At 38.9% G+C, this 14,255-nt stretch overlaps 1 protein-coding gene across 4 annotated transcripts in view; it reads left to right on the plus strand.

Annotated features, from left to right (window-relative positions):
- Positions 1-1,295: 1,295 nt before the first annotated feature.
- The window catches only part of cttnbp2 (cortactin binding protein 2), a 125,591-nt gene continuing 112,631 nt past the window's right edge, over positions 1,296-14,255 (plus strand). For 3 of the 4 annotated variants that reach the window (XM_067999531.1, XM_067999535.1, XM_067999534.1), the window contains exons 1-2: positions 1,296-1,405; positions 2,340-2,447. In XM_067999531.1, coding sequence (XP_067855632.1) covers positions 1,331-1,405; positions 2,340-2,447 — 183 coding nt within the window. In that variant the 5' untranslated portion in view covers positions 1,296-1,330. Of the gene's footprint in view, positions 1,406-1,796; positions 1,928-2,339; positions 2,448-14,255 lie in introns of all 4 variants that reach the window. The other variant, XM_067999533.1, reaches the window with a different exon arrangement.

Here is a 14,255-nt window from a genome sequence, read left to right on the forward strand (position 1 = left end):
ACTTATGCTGTTAAATTTGATTTACCTAGAGTAATGGCAAATATATAGTTTTACCTGGATTTATAAGCCTGCTGTCGATCTACAGAAAACCCGTGTGCCTAGAAAAGTGCGAATTGTCTCCCAAAGCCAACTCACACTTGGGTGCAATAGTTATTCTTACCTGCTTCTTGGGCATAACGCAGGGATCAGATAAAGAAATTAGTAGTTTGAAAAAAAAAATATTGCTTGCCATGCATGCAGGCTACTTTTTTTTTTCCCCTGCAGATTTCATCATTTGGTTCCCCATGCAGTAGCGAAGAACAATGCCGTTGCATGAGCTGTAAATTGTTAATGGAAGGGCAGGAGCAGCAGAATTAAAAATAATTTTTTACCAATTAAAAATATATATTTCTCCTATTTACTTACCAACCAACCACCTTCCTGTCTAAACACGGTGTTTGTTCAAGCTATTATTAAGATAGATGCTAGATTTGCATTAAAATTATTATACACCGGTAGCTTTATTATGTACGAAATGTGATCCTAGTTCTGACTACCTAGTAAGTGGGCCGTGTATGCATCAGCATCAGCTTTGTTCTTACAGACCTTCTCTAATTGTGCTGCAGTCTCCATGTTTTCTGTACTGTTTTTACAATTAATAGATTCAGGTTTAGAGATCACTTTCACCTTACTGTGAAACGGTTTCAGCAGCGCTTTGACACAAAAATGTCAGCATAATTAGTCAGGTCCAGATTTTACTCTGGAATGCAGTAAAATCAACTGCTGTGAGAGCCCACCGGGGAGTATAACTTCCGTGCCTGTGAAGCTTTGTTTATAAATTTCCTATTGAATCCTTTTAATGTTATGAGAAAGTGGACTATCAAAAATTTACCAGGCGGGCAGAGGGACTCTGCACCTGGAAGTATTCAGGCACAAAGCTCTATATTCATAGGACAATTTTACAGTCCTCAATAATAAGGGTCTTCCCAACTGTGCTTCATACTCTACAGTTATCAACCTAAATAACTGCAAGCTTATATTCTTACAGCCTCTGGTTGGGTTGTACAGTCTCCCTGATTCCTACACTGTTTTATAATGAATTGAACGAGGTTTAGGTTCTCCCAGCCCTCTCCTCGGTTGTGTTGCACAGTTTCTGTTGTTGTTTTATTGTTAATAGGATCAGTTCCAGCCCATCCTCTGGTGGTCTTGTGCAGTCTGTCTGGTTGCAGCGCAGTTTTCCTGTTGATGGGATCAGTTTTTTTTTTGCTGTTGTTGCTGGTGCTCACAGCCCCCCTCTCTGGCTGCTCTCGCTCAGTCTCCCTGGCTTTCTTTCACTCTCATACAAGGCAAAATGGCGACCGAGAGTGAGCTGTGGCCGGACAGCGGCGACCCCCCGTCCGAGGAGCGACCCCCGAAAAGCGGCCAGGTAAAGATCACTCAAGCACCTCCACTGCACGCTTTGGAAAAAAAGCCGTGCAGATGGAGATTTTTTTTTAAAAAAAGAAAAGCCTGCTCCCATTGTGAGAGGTTCGGTGCGTGGAATGTAACCACATAAACTCAGTGCATACAATGTATCCATTCCCTGTGGAAGTTCATGCTGGAAGCGACTGCTCGCTCCGGTTTTAACCTTTACTTATTTCGTTCTCCGTTGAAATGTAAACGTGTGATTTTCAAAATGTATATTATTTTTTTCTTGTTTCCCCCCCCCCCCCTCCCCTTCGAGTGTATTTGAAAGCAGCGCGAACGGTTTGGTTTGGTTTAGGTTTGGGTTTGTCACACTCAATTCAGTTGCTGAGATTCTGCTTGTTTCTTTTAAGGTGGAAAAAAGGTACATTTCGAAATTAATACATTTTTAATCCACATACCAAGATTTTGCTGACCTGCAACACTTTGTTTCCCCTGAAACAAAACCCCGAGGATTGCTTTCATGCAGCTGAAATCCGAGCCAGTACGTCTGTCCCATTTATCTTATCCCAGTTCAATAAGGCAAAGCTAGATCATATCGAAGATATTATTTGCCCAAACAGTATTTGCCTTTATATTGTATTATAATTGAGGTTTAATTGTGATTGATGGGAACCTTAAAGTTTATCGGTTATGTGGAAAAATCAAGACTGTCCTCCTTAAGGAATTGATTTTTTAATATCTTAATGTAACTGAGATATTTATTTTACACAGCACACACAGATTATTTACGGTCTTTTAATTTGAATATTTAATTAAACATTGTCAGTGTTGCAAATCATTTTGTTTAGTGTTGTCGTTTGAATCAATACTTGACTTATTTGTGTGATCCTTGTCCTTTCTTTCAAACTTGATATGCGTTTGTAAATGTATATACATTTGTTACTGTGTTACAGAAGTCTGAATTTGACATGGACAATCTCAGTAAACCGGAACTACTGACTCTTCTCAGCATCCTCGAAGGGGAACTGGAAGCCAGAGATCTGGTGATAGAAGCCTTAAGGGTAAGTGGCAGTCTTTCCCTTTTTTCAATTGATAGTTTTTCCCATTATAGCGCTTGATACAAATGCTTGAAAACATATTTTTTCCAGGCTTTTCATTCTTAAAAAAACAGGATCCTGTTGGAATTTTCCAGTTAGGAATTTTCAAATTGCCAAACAATAAGTTGATAGATATTAGCAGTTTCACTGACTTCCCCTCTCACACTGGTGCTATACAGTAAAAGAATGCTGTCATCATTACACTATGCAGCAAATCTGTTTGTGCTTTACTGTACAACTTTATGATGTCAGCATTAAATGCTTTCTGGAAGGTTTACAGTTAAGCTGCATTCCTACAAATCAAAAGTGCTGCACTGATCACATCTGACAAGTGTGATAGAATCAAAGCTCAAGAAGTCTGTGGGTGCAGGTGAATTATTTTAAATTAGGAAGACAGGGTGATAAAACATATGGGATTCAAGGTTTCATAAGTAGGGAAATAAAGTGCAAAACCAAAGTGATAATGCTAAATCCATACAAATCATTGGTTAGGCTGCAGTTAGAATATTGTTTCAAGTTTTGGACACCCTATGTTAGGAAGGATGTCAAGGCAATGGAGAGGATACAGAAGAGATTTACTAAAATGATACCAGGATGAGAGGCTTTAGTTATGAGGAGATAGTAGCGAAACAGAGAATGTTTTTACTAGAGCAGTGATGGTTAAGAGGAAATCAGATAGTGGTGTTCAAAATGATAATGGGTTTTGATAAGGTAAATTGGTAAAAACTATTTACGCAGGTTGATGAGACAGTAACTAGAGGACATAAATTTAAGATCCTCACCAAAAACCAAAGGGAGAGGTTAGATTTTTTTAATGTAGAAGGTTGTTAGGAAATGAAATGCCCTTCTAGAAACAGTGCTGGAAGCACCATTCAGCACAATAGCTTTTAAAAGGGAAGTGGCTAAATACATGACAAAATTATTTAGGTATGGGGAAGAAGTGGATAGTTTTTTCAGAGAGCTGATGCCGGCACAATGAGCTGAATAGCCACCTTCTATACTGTAAAATTCTATGATTCTATAAAAATCTTTAACATCAGTAGAGGAAAAGCAGTATATTGTGGTTTTTTTTAAAGCATTGTAATGTTGGCTTTGAAGACAATTGTGAGATTGCACTTATCCTGTCCAAGTTAGGTAGTGCATTCCAGAAAACATTTAAGAGCAAAGTTATTGAATAACAGAATATTGGACAATACTCATGTGAAAGAACTGTCATCATAACTATCTCCTACCTGCAGCACTTTGGCCCTTTCATGATTGCAAAGGTACTGTCATAAGCTGCTCTTACTAGTGTGGTGCTTTGCATTTCTTAAAATTATTTCCTGTTACATACATGATTTAGATTAATTTTAATTTAAAAAAATGAGTGATCATGTATGTTATATATGATGCACCTGTATTTTGATGACTGTGTGTTGAAGTTACAGTATGTCTTGATCAATTTCCTGTAATCAATAAAACAAGCTCTGTCCCCAATTCCAAGATCATAGGGTGCAGTTGATAAAGTCTCAGTGATTCTTAAGTGTTTGCTTGCATTCAGGATTGATCCACCATATATCCAAGAAGGGGATGCACTGCAAATTGTTTGACAGTTATTCTATATACTAAATAGGAGCAAATGCAGTGGAAATTATACTTTGATTTTTACCAGTTGACATTATACAATAGATGTGCAGCTGTTTAAGAAGCCAAGGTAGCGATGTTAGTGACCCACATTAAACTGAGACTCCAAATGTAGGGCAAGAAAAGTTGCCCTATTTTCATTGCTGCTGTGACAGTACTTTACTGCTGTGCATTCAAATAAAACCGTTTGCCATACTGTTTTTGGCACTAATCTTGTCTTTTAGTATGTAGAAGTGTTTAACTGGTTATTTGTTCTGTTATACTGTAGTATACTTTGACCATACTTAGTGCAAGAACCAGTTCAGTTTCTGCTGCTTACAGCAGCATCCATTCTTTCTTCTTTTCCTAAAAAAAAGTGATTTGTAAGCATCAGATTCCAAGTGCCTTCAGTACTTAAATAGTTTCATTTAAAGTTTAAGTTTTGTTTACCTTTAAACTGTCAGTTCGTTACATGGGTGCAGCTAGAACTAGCCTGTTAGCCACGCCTACATGGTTCACAGTTTTAAAGGTCAATAGATAATATTTTAAAAGGAGTTGTTGGCATGTATTTATAGTTAAGTTTATTACGGTAGAATGGGGTGGAGGTGGGGAGAGGTAAAGAGTCCTTTGGCTTTACTATTTCAATAAACCTAAACTTCCCCAATATTTGTACCAGTGATAAAGACCACTTTTGACATGTTTTCATTGGAGAAAATTGCTGATGTGCATAATTATTCCACAATGTGGTAGAGACTGTCTGTCTGAACTGTTGTGGTACTTAATTTTCAAATTAAGTGTTTATGCCCAAAACTCAGCCTGCTTGCCCATCTCTCCCACCACAGACATTGGGCCCTTGTCCCACAACACATTAAATATAAATCCTTGTTCTCTCCCTCAAATTCCTCCACAGCATCATTCCACCCTATCTCTGCAACCCACTCCAGCCTTGTAGTACGTCCCGCACCCTGCATCTTCTGACTCTGGCATCCTCTGAGTGCCTCCCTCCACACCGCCCCGCCCCGCCCCTTTCCTACCATCAATGGCAGGACCTTCAGCTGCCTTGGCCCTATTATCAAAACCCTTTACCTCTCTATTTCTCTTTCCACCTTCCATAGCCTTCCTTTTTGAACAAGCTTTTGGTCATCCCTCCCACTCTCTCCCTCTGTGGTCCCATGCCCATTCTCATTTTCTGTGAAATGCCCTGGGAGCTTTTTCTGTGTGATAGCTGCTGTATATTCATGTTGTAATGAATTATGTACTCCAAAGAACGCCATATGGTTATGGACCATGTGTAAATCATATATATAAGTATGCACAAAGCTACCGTATTTGGGAAGGGAATGAAGCAAAGTTGATGTGTCTTGCTTGTATCTGCTTACCAAAACTACAACTTCAGATCATGGGAGCATTTTAATTTAGGACAGTGAAGGGTGCATTTTTATTCAAATTCCTTTTGGGAGGCTACAAATCAGTGGTTGGTTAGCGTGACAACTTGCTGCACTGTCATTTCATGAAACAGTAGTACATCTGAAACTAAGTTAGGTTGGCCAGAGGTATAAATGTTCTTGCTAAGTGCCTGATGGTCTTGAACATACGTATTGGTTCTTTGGTATAAGACATTTTTTGAAAGGAGAGTTAACTTTGCTGTTGGGAATGTATACTGTCTGTTACAAACATTTTTTCTCCCTGGTGCTTGGAGTACTGTGCTCCTAGCCACAATGAGTTCCTACTTTGTCGCTCTTTCTGAATATGGATTCATTGTTTGCTGACAAATTCTGAGTGGTAACATATTGGTGAGAAGCAATTCAATTCAGACCATATTGTGGGGCTGCCTGATAGTTGTTACTTTCCTGTATTGTTCTTTTGCAGTGTATATAACTGGCTACTGGTGTATACATTTTAGCTTAAAAAGCTTAACTGAGAATTTAAAAAAAAATTAGCATTTCTTGCAATTATTTCTCTAGGGTTCCTCAAAATAAAAACTGTGGATAAGAACATGTAAAATACATTATTCAGTACCAGAAGAATCCCTCAGTGCACTGCAGATTAAAGATTATACTGATGAAACAAATATGCCAATGAGAGGAGTAATTGTCAAGTGATATAGCAATGCATCTCGATAGTGTTTTTTGCATAAAATCTCATGGTAATAGTATTGGAGAAAGAGAGGGCTGGAGAACCATGATGATATGATTGGGGGAAAGATAGGGCATCCAAAGCTAGAGCACCCTGGATGATGATGAAAATAGAGGTTAAAATAAAACAGAAAATGGAGGTTTATGACAAATGTCAGGTACAGAATACAGTTTTTTAAAAAAAGGCAGAATACAGACAGTGCAAGGGGAAATTGATAAAGAATATAAGAAGGGCAAAGAGAGAATATGTGAAAAGATTAGCAGGTGACATAAAAGAGAACCCCAAAATCTCTTATAAACAAATAAAAAGTAAAAGGATAGTTAAAGGAATAGTGCGGCTGATTAGGGACAAAGAAGGAAATCTTCTTGTGGAGGCGGAGGGCATGACTGAGGTACTGAATGAGTCTTCACAAAAGAAGAGGATGAAATTTATATCGGAGTAGAGGAGGAGGGAGTAGAGAAATTGAATAGGATAAAAATAGACAGAAAGAAGGTGCTAAATAGGTTGGCATCACTCAAAGTTAACAAGTCACCTGGTCCAGATGAGATGCATCCTAAGTTGCTGAGAGAAGCAAGGGTGAAGGATAGCAGAAGCTCTGACCACAATATTTCAATCCTCCTTGGATATGGGAGTGGTGTTAGAGGACTGGAGAATTTCAAATGTTACACCCCTATTCAAAAAAGGGGAGAGGGATAAACCTGTTAACTACAAGTCAATCAGTCTAACATCAGTGGTGGGAAAACTACTAGAGACCATTGTCAAGGACAAAATTAATTCTCACTTGGAGAAGCATGGGTTAATAAGGGACAGCCAGCACAGATTTGTTAAAAGTAAATCGTGTCTGCCTAACCTGATTGAGTTTGTTGATGAAGTATCAGAGAGGGTTGATGAAGGTAGTGTAGTAGATGTTGCATATAAGGACCTTAAAAAGGAATTTGATAAACTACCACATAATAGACTTATTCAGATAATAGAAGCTCACGGGATTAAAGGGACAGTGGTAACTTGGGTATGTAATTGGCTAAGGATAGGAGGCAGAAAGTAATGGTGACCAGATGTTTTTCTGACTGGAGAGAAGTATACAGTGGGGCTCCCCAGGGATCGATATAAGGGCCATTGCTTTTCTTGTTATATATAAATGATCTGGATTTGGGTATAGGGAGTACAATTTGAAGTTTGCAGATGATACAAAACTTGGCAATGTAGTAAATAATGAAGACGATAATAGCAGACTTCAGGAGGACATAGACAGGTGAAATGGGCAGACATATGGCAGATGCAATTTAATATGGGTAAGTGTGAAGTGATGCACTTTGGGAGGAACAATATGGAGAGGCAGTATAATCTAAATGGTACTATTTGAGGGGGGTGCAAGAGCAGAGGGACCTGGAGGTGCATATTCACAAATCTTTGACGGTGACAGGGCCAGTTGATAACAGTTAAGAAAGTGTATGGGATACTTGGCTTTGTAAATAGGAGCATTGAATACAAAAACAAGGAAGTCATGCAAAACCGTTACAAATCACTGGTTAGGCCTCACTTGGAGTATTGTGTACAATTCTGGGCACCATACTTTAGGAAGGGTGTCAAGGCCTTGGAGAGGGTACACAGGAGGTTTACCAAGATGTTACCAGGGATGAGGGACTTCAGCTCAAATGGAGAGATTGGAGAGGCTGGAATTGTCCTCCTTAGAGCAGCGAAAGTTAAGGGAAGACCTAAAAGAGGTATTCAAAACAATGAGGGGCTTTGATCGAGCAAATAGGGAGAAACTGTTTCCTCTGGCAAATGGGTCAGTAACCAGAGGTCATAGATTTAAAATAATTGGCAAAAGAACTAGACGGGAAATATGGCAACATTTTTTCACACAGAAGGTTGTTAAGATCTGGATTGCACTACCTGAAAGGATGGTGGAAGTGGATTCCATAAGAACTTTCAAAAGGCAATTGGACGTGTACTTGAAGAGGACTAGTTTGCAGGGTTATGGGGATAAAGCTGGGGTATGTGACTAAATTGGACAGTTCTTTCAAAGAGCTGGCACAGGCACGACGAGCAGAATGGTGCTGGCTGTACTTCTGTGCTGTAAGATTCTATGATTCTGTATAACTGAATTATTACATAAAATTGTGCTTGTTGGAATTATGAATTTATACCATTTGTATGGGGCTTTTGATTGGAAAGTAGTGCATTGTCCATGGAAAGAAAGTATCTAATTGTGTCACAGATAAAGAAATATCTGCAGATAATGAAAATGCATTATTCATGGCATTGTCAGGCATATGCAAACGGATACATTTTCACTCCCTGGGGTGGGATGGGGGGTGGGGGATGAGTTGTTAAAGCCCAAGTTAGTGGTGCAGCAGCTATTTGCTGCCCTAAAGGATCTGTCTGGGAAATCAATGCACATCATTCACTGATCATTTTACTGCTGGTCTTGGCTGTACTTTGTATCTGATGCTGCTGCTGTTTTGTTTTGGGACTAGATTCTGTGCAGCAAATAGGAATGCTTGGTCTTGCGATAGTCCCTGCCTGAAGCACAGAGACCATATCAGCAGTATTGGGTAGAAGCGGAAGCCAGGCCCAGTAGTATGAAGCACGTCAAAGAGACAGTGTCCCAGGGGGAAGGTTTGGAGGAGACATCGATCTTAGTTGTGAAAATCTCATTTGACCCAAAATTCACACCCTTTTGGGAGAGAGTATTCTGGTGAATCTGCGCTTTACTCATTCCAAGGCCAATATATCTTTCAATGCCCAAAACTGAATACAGCACTCCAGATGGGGTCTGACCAAGACTCTGTACAATTGAAGCATAACTTCTCCTTTGTATTCCAACCCCCTTGAGATAAAGGCCAATATTCCATTAGGAATTTTGATTACATTTTGTATTTATCCACTAGCTTTTAGTGATTTATGTACATGGACAACCAAATCTCTTTGCACCTCCACAGCTCCTAGTTTCTCACCATTAAGAAAATATTACGATTTATCTTTCTTGGATACAAAGTGGATTATGACTTCACACTTCCTCACATTGAACTCCATTTGCCAAAGTTTTGCCCACTCACTTACATAGTCTGTCTATCTTGCTTTGTAACTTCCTGCCCCCCTATGCACAACATGCCTCCTAACTTAGTGTCATCTGCAAACTTGGATATACAACTCTCTAGTCCTTCATCCAAGTCATTGATATTTATGGTGAAAAGCTGAGGCCCCAGTACAGATCCCTGGGGAACATCACTTGTCACATCCCGCCAATCATTACCTTTCTGTTATCCCTAATCTCTGTCTCCTACCTCCCAACTAATTTCCAACCCATGTTGCAAGATTGCCTCTAATTCCGTGCACTTTCATTTTTGTTAATAATCTCTTGTGTGGAACCTTATCAAATACCTTGTGAAAATCCATATGGATAACATCTATAGACGTTCTCTTACCCTCCATACTAGTGACCTCCTTAAAAAAAAAGCTCAACTAGATTTCAACTACAATCTATTTTTTGCTATCAAGATGTGGCTGTGGGTCACCTTAAGATCACAAATTCTACTTATTGTAAATAGTCACATCTTTAGGGGAAATTTCTCTGTAGATTGGCAGCTGCTTGTAAATCCCAGGGTCAGAAGAAACCAGCAGGAAATGACTGGCTTTCATTTCACATAGTGTTTTAAAGCATGACACAGGAATTTGCATTTGTTTTGCCTGAAGTGTGGTAGATATATTTCAGAACTTTATATATAATAATAGTGTCTGAGCTTTGAAGTAAAATTTCTAGATTTTGTTTTTCCCTGCTTCAGTGTGGCTACGACTGGTATGTGACCATTTGCTGTGCAAATGTCTAGTTAATTCAGTGCATCAAAACATTTGTAAAACTGTTGCAGAGAACCAATTGTTATGTATTTTTAAAACTATAGGTGTTACAGCTAATTAAATTTTAGAGGGTGACATCAATCCTATCTGCATTTTATTATGTGTTGTTACACAGCCAGGCTTTTTATTACAAGCTGAATACCCTGTATCAGAATGCTGTTCAATTTATGACCCCCTTTAACAGATCAGGAGTTCTTTAACTAATATTTTGTTTAGTTGATGTTTGCAATTATGTGGTGGTAGATATCTTCTGTGTTGGCCTTTTAGCCATCAGAAGTTCATTAACATCCAGTCACATGCAATAGTTCAGATTATATATAGAAGTTGATTATAACTTTGCATGTGCACAACTTGCATGGGTTCTCCAGGGGAAGTGGTTTACTTTTATGTGGCCCCTTTCAGAGATTGGGCACTTTGGTGTGGGGAACTGGAACCCTTGCCTACCATACTGTGTAGACAGGGTGTTACATCATTAATGGCTCCCTCAGATCTTGTGTTTTTTTTTATTTTGAAAGTTATAAAACGTGATTTACAGCTTTGGAAAACAAGACCACTTGTGTAAGTTGATGACGTGCCTAAAGAAGGACATATTATAGAGGGAGAAAATATAGTTTATGTCAATCGTTATTGGCATAAGTACAATGAGTTCTACAAGAGTTTATTTGTGTATTTATTTGAAAATAATATCTTGGAAATTCAGGTGTTTCATAGTTTGGCAGGAGCTTTAATTTATTATTCGCTGATGAAAGGAGCTTGTTACTAATATGTAAACCACTTTCACTGGGGCCATGTCTCCATTCTACATTAATAGATGCTGTTGAGTAGAACCACATCAGGAATTGATAAGCAAATAGTCTGTCAATGAGGTCCCTAGGTAGGATAATTTAAATCACAAGAATGACCTTCTTTAATATTTAAAGTCCTGAAGCAGAGGTGTTCTGGTTTCTGGAAGCCAAAAAATGTTTTGTTGGAGGGGTGGGAAGGGAGGAGAGGGGAAGATTAAATTTAGGTCCAATCAAATTTGAATGAGAACAGAATTGTCTTCCTGAAAACTGAATACCATTCTCTGCAACATACTTTCAGCAATAAGTGTATGCAGTGACTTTCAGATAAATGAGTCTAATAGATGCCCATTACAATAAGAGATTGCAATCGTATTGGCAGTATTAGTTTTACCATGTTGCTGTGTGATTTATATAGAGAAATGACCACCAGAGTAAGATTCACCATTACTGCAATACAGTATGCTAAATGAAGGAGATTTTCACCTGAGTTTGAGGGGGAAAGGGCCTGAAGAAGCACTGAAGACTTAATGAAGTCTCAGGCCTACTGATTTTTATTTTAGTTTAGACTAATCATTGCAACCCTGTTTATAATGGTGTGCTTCATTTTAATGAGCTTCACTTAATGAAGATTTAAAATATATCCTAGTGAATCTCCTGTGGTGTTGCTCACAGCAAGTTGAAGGGTCTGCTCTTTCCTAATAGAGTTATATTGTGCACCAGATTATGCATATTGTTAGAAAATATTGTGCATCATGGAGTTTTAGGCTGGTGTTTTGGGCTGGTTAGAAATGATTTTGGGTCCAACTAGAAATAAGTGAATATTGCAGCTGGCAATATGAAAGGGTTGGCAGGAAATAAATAATACAACAGGAATTGGCTGACCGCAAATGGACAATGCAACAGGAGCAAACTAGCTAGGAGGAAATAATGTAGCAGGAATGGGCCAACAGGAATGAAGGAAGTAATGCAGTAGGAGTGGGCAGGCTGGAATTAACGAACACTCACATCAGGAGCAGCATTTGGGAGAGGTCAGATCTTTGAAATCTTGGAATCCGCGGAGGAGGAATGAAATTACACAAAAAGAATAACATGTTGAGAAAGCAGCATGGCAGCTAAAAGAATTCTTTTCAGTGATAAGTTCAGTAAGTACTTGGTTGCTGGGAAACTTAATCAGAACACTTTGCATCCTACAGACATACTGACACATCACTTCCCGATGTAAAGCTTACTATGTGTTGTATCACATTCTGGATCATCAACAACAACAACAACTTGTATTTATATAGCTCATTTAACATAAATGCCCCAAGACGTTCCCCCATTAGGCATAATGGAAACAAATGCTGAGCCAGGAAGGAAAAGATTAAGAGATCTGACTGAAGGCTTGATTGAAGGGTTTGAGGTTTTTAAAGGTAATGAGAGAAGTGGGGAAGTTTAGGGAGGGAATTTGAAGGGGTAAGACCAAGATGGCCGAAGGCTTTGTCATGAATCGTAGGGTGAGGAGGATGCACAAAAAGCCAGAGTCAGAGGGGTGAACATTTGGGAGGAGATATTTGGCTAGAGGAAATTACAGCGGAAGGGTGGGGAAAGGCAATGGATGGATTTATAAATGAAGGTAAGGATTTTTATTTGAATGTGTTGGGGAGCCAGTGTAAGTCAGCAAGGACAGAGGATGATGGGTGAGTGGGAGCTAGTGCAGAAAAGGATGTGTGCGGCAGAGTTTTGGGTAAGTTGGAGGAGGAGAATGGGAGGCCAGCAAGGGTGGCTTTGGAATAGTCACATTCACCAGAAACTGGCAATGTTGCAGATATGGAAGGAAATGGTCTTAGTGATGGATAGGATGTGGGGTTGAAAATTCAACCCGAACAAGATGCCAAGATTGTCATCAGTCTGGTTCATTCCAAGATAGTTGCTGGGGAGGAGGATGGAGTTTGCGGTAAGGGACTATAGTTCGTGGTGGGGGCTGAAGACCATGCCTTTGGTCTTCCCGATGTCGAGCAAGAGGAAGTTGTGAGTCATTGCGTACTTGATGTTGGATAAGTAGTCAGATAGCATGGAGATGGTTGAGAGGAGTGATGAATAAGTAGAGCTGAGTATCATCAGCATACATTTAACAACTGACTCCGTGCCTACAGATGATGTCACTCGGCGCACCATCAAGATAAGGAAGAAGGGGTGGGGGGGGTTTAATGTTTATACATTATTAAATGTATTTTAGTTAATGTATTTCTAGCACTGCTTCGCTTAAAATTTACAATTCAGTTCAATTTGATGCATTTTATGTTGCCGCCTTGTTGCTTTTTAAAGAAAAATTATTGTGCTTGTGGCTTGCATAATACATAAGATTATTATAACAGGCAAGCTTTTGTCTTTTCTTATCATGGATGCATACCATGGAACTTCACAATCTAACAGAAAAAGTTTAAATTCATGTTCCCATTAATTTGCATATATTTCAAGTCTGAAAATTAAGTGGTTGTTTCACTAGGAATCTTGGTCACTCACTGTTTTTGCCATAAAAATGCATTTGTTTCAAAATGTACAGAAATAAGACCATTACAGAAGTTTCTATGTAGTCAATGGAAAGGTAGCAGAATACCGTACTATAATAGAATGTCAAAATTTTAGCTGAAAATCCTAGATGCCCAAACATTTGTCTTCATGGACTGCATAGATGCGTACCACAGAATTCCGGGATCCACATATAAAGTTTAAATCCGTGTTTGCATTAATTGGCATATATTTCAAGTTGCTGGCACTACAGGATCTTGGTATTAGGATTTATCTGCTAATAAGGTAGTACTGCTAAAAACAACCCTTTTCAGACTTCCAGCCCCACAAAACTGAAGTGGGACAAACAGGTAAATAAGAAATATAAATGCAAAAAGGACTGAGTTGCCTGGGCTTTAATGGTCAGTTTGCCTGGGACAATATATGGGCCTAGGGCTACAGGTTGCACACCCATGCCATTTGAATTATGTCGCTTTCTACCCTATACTGTTCTGCTTGGATAGGGAAAATATGACCTTCTCCATAGGAAGCTACAGATTAATTTTGGTCCAGTTTTAACTTGATCAAAATCAAGACAAATTCTCATCCATTAGTTGCTCAAATAATCTTACCATATGAAGCAAGCCATAAATAACATCAGTTCTAATGCCTGCAAGAAAGAGAAATGGTAACCTACATTGTATTACAGTACCATACTGAATAGCTTTCTCTTGTTCCTAGGCTAAGTAGGCTAAATTAATGTGAGTAATGTTGAGCTTAAGGACAGAATAATAGCAAATTGTATTGTTATTTAATCCCTGAAGAGCTGCTTTATAAATCCTAGTGATGATCATGACTGAGCACTACATTGGGACAGACGATTGGTATATTAGCCTCT

This window comes from Heptranchias perlo, chromosome 18, assembly GCF_035084215.1.
Source record: "Heptranchias perlo isolate sHepPer1 chromosome 18, sHepPer1.hap1, whole genome shotgun sequence".
NCBI lineage: Eukaryota > Metazoa > Chordata > Chondrichthyes > Hexanchiformes > Hexanchidae > Heptranchias > Heptranchias perlo.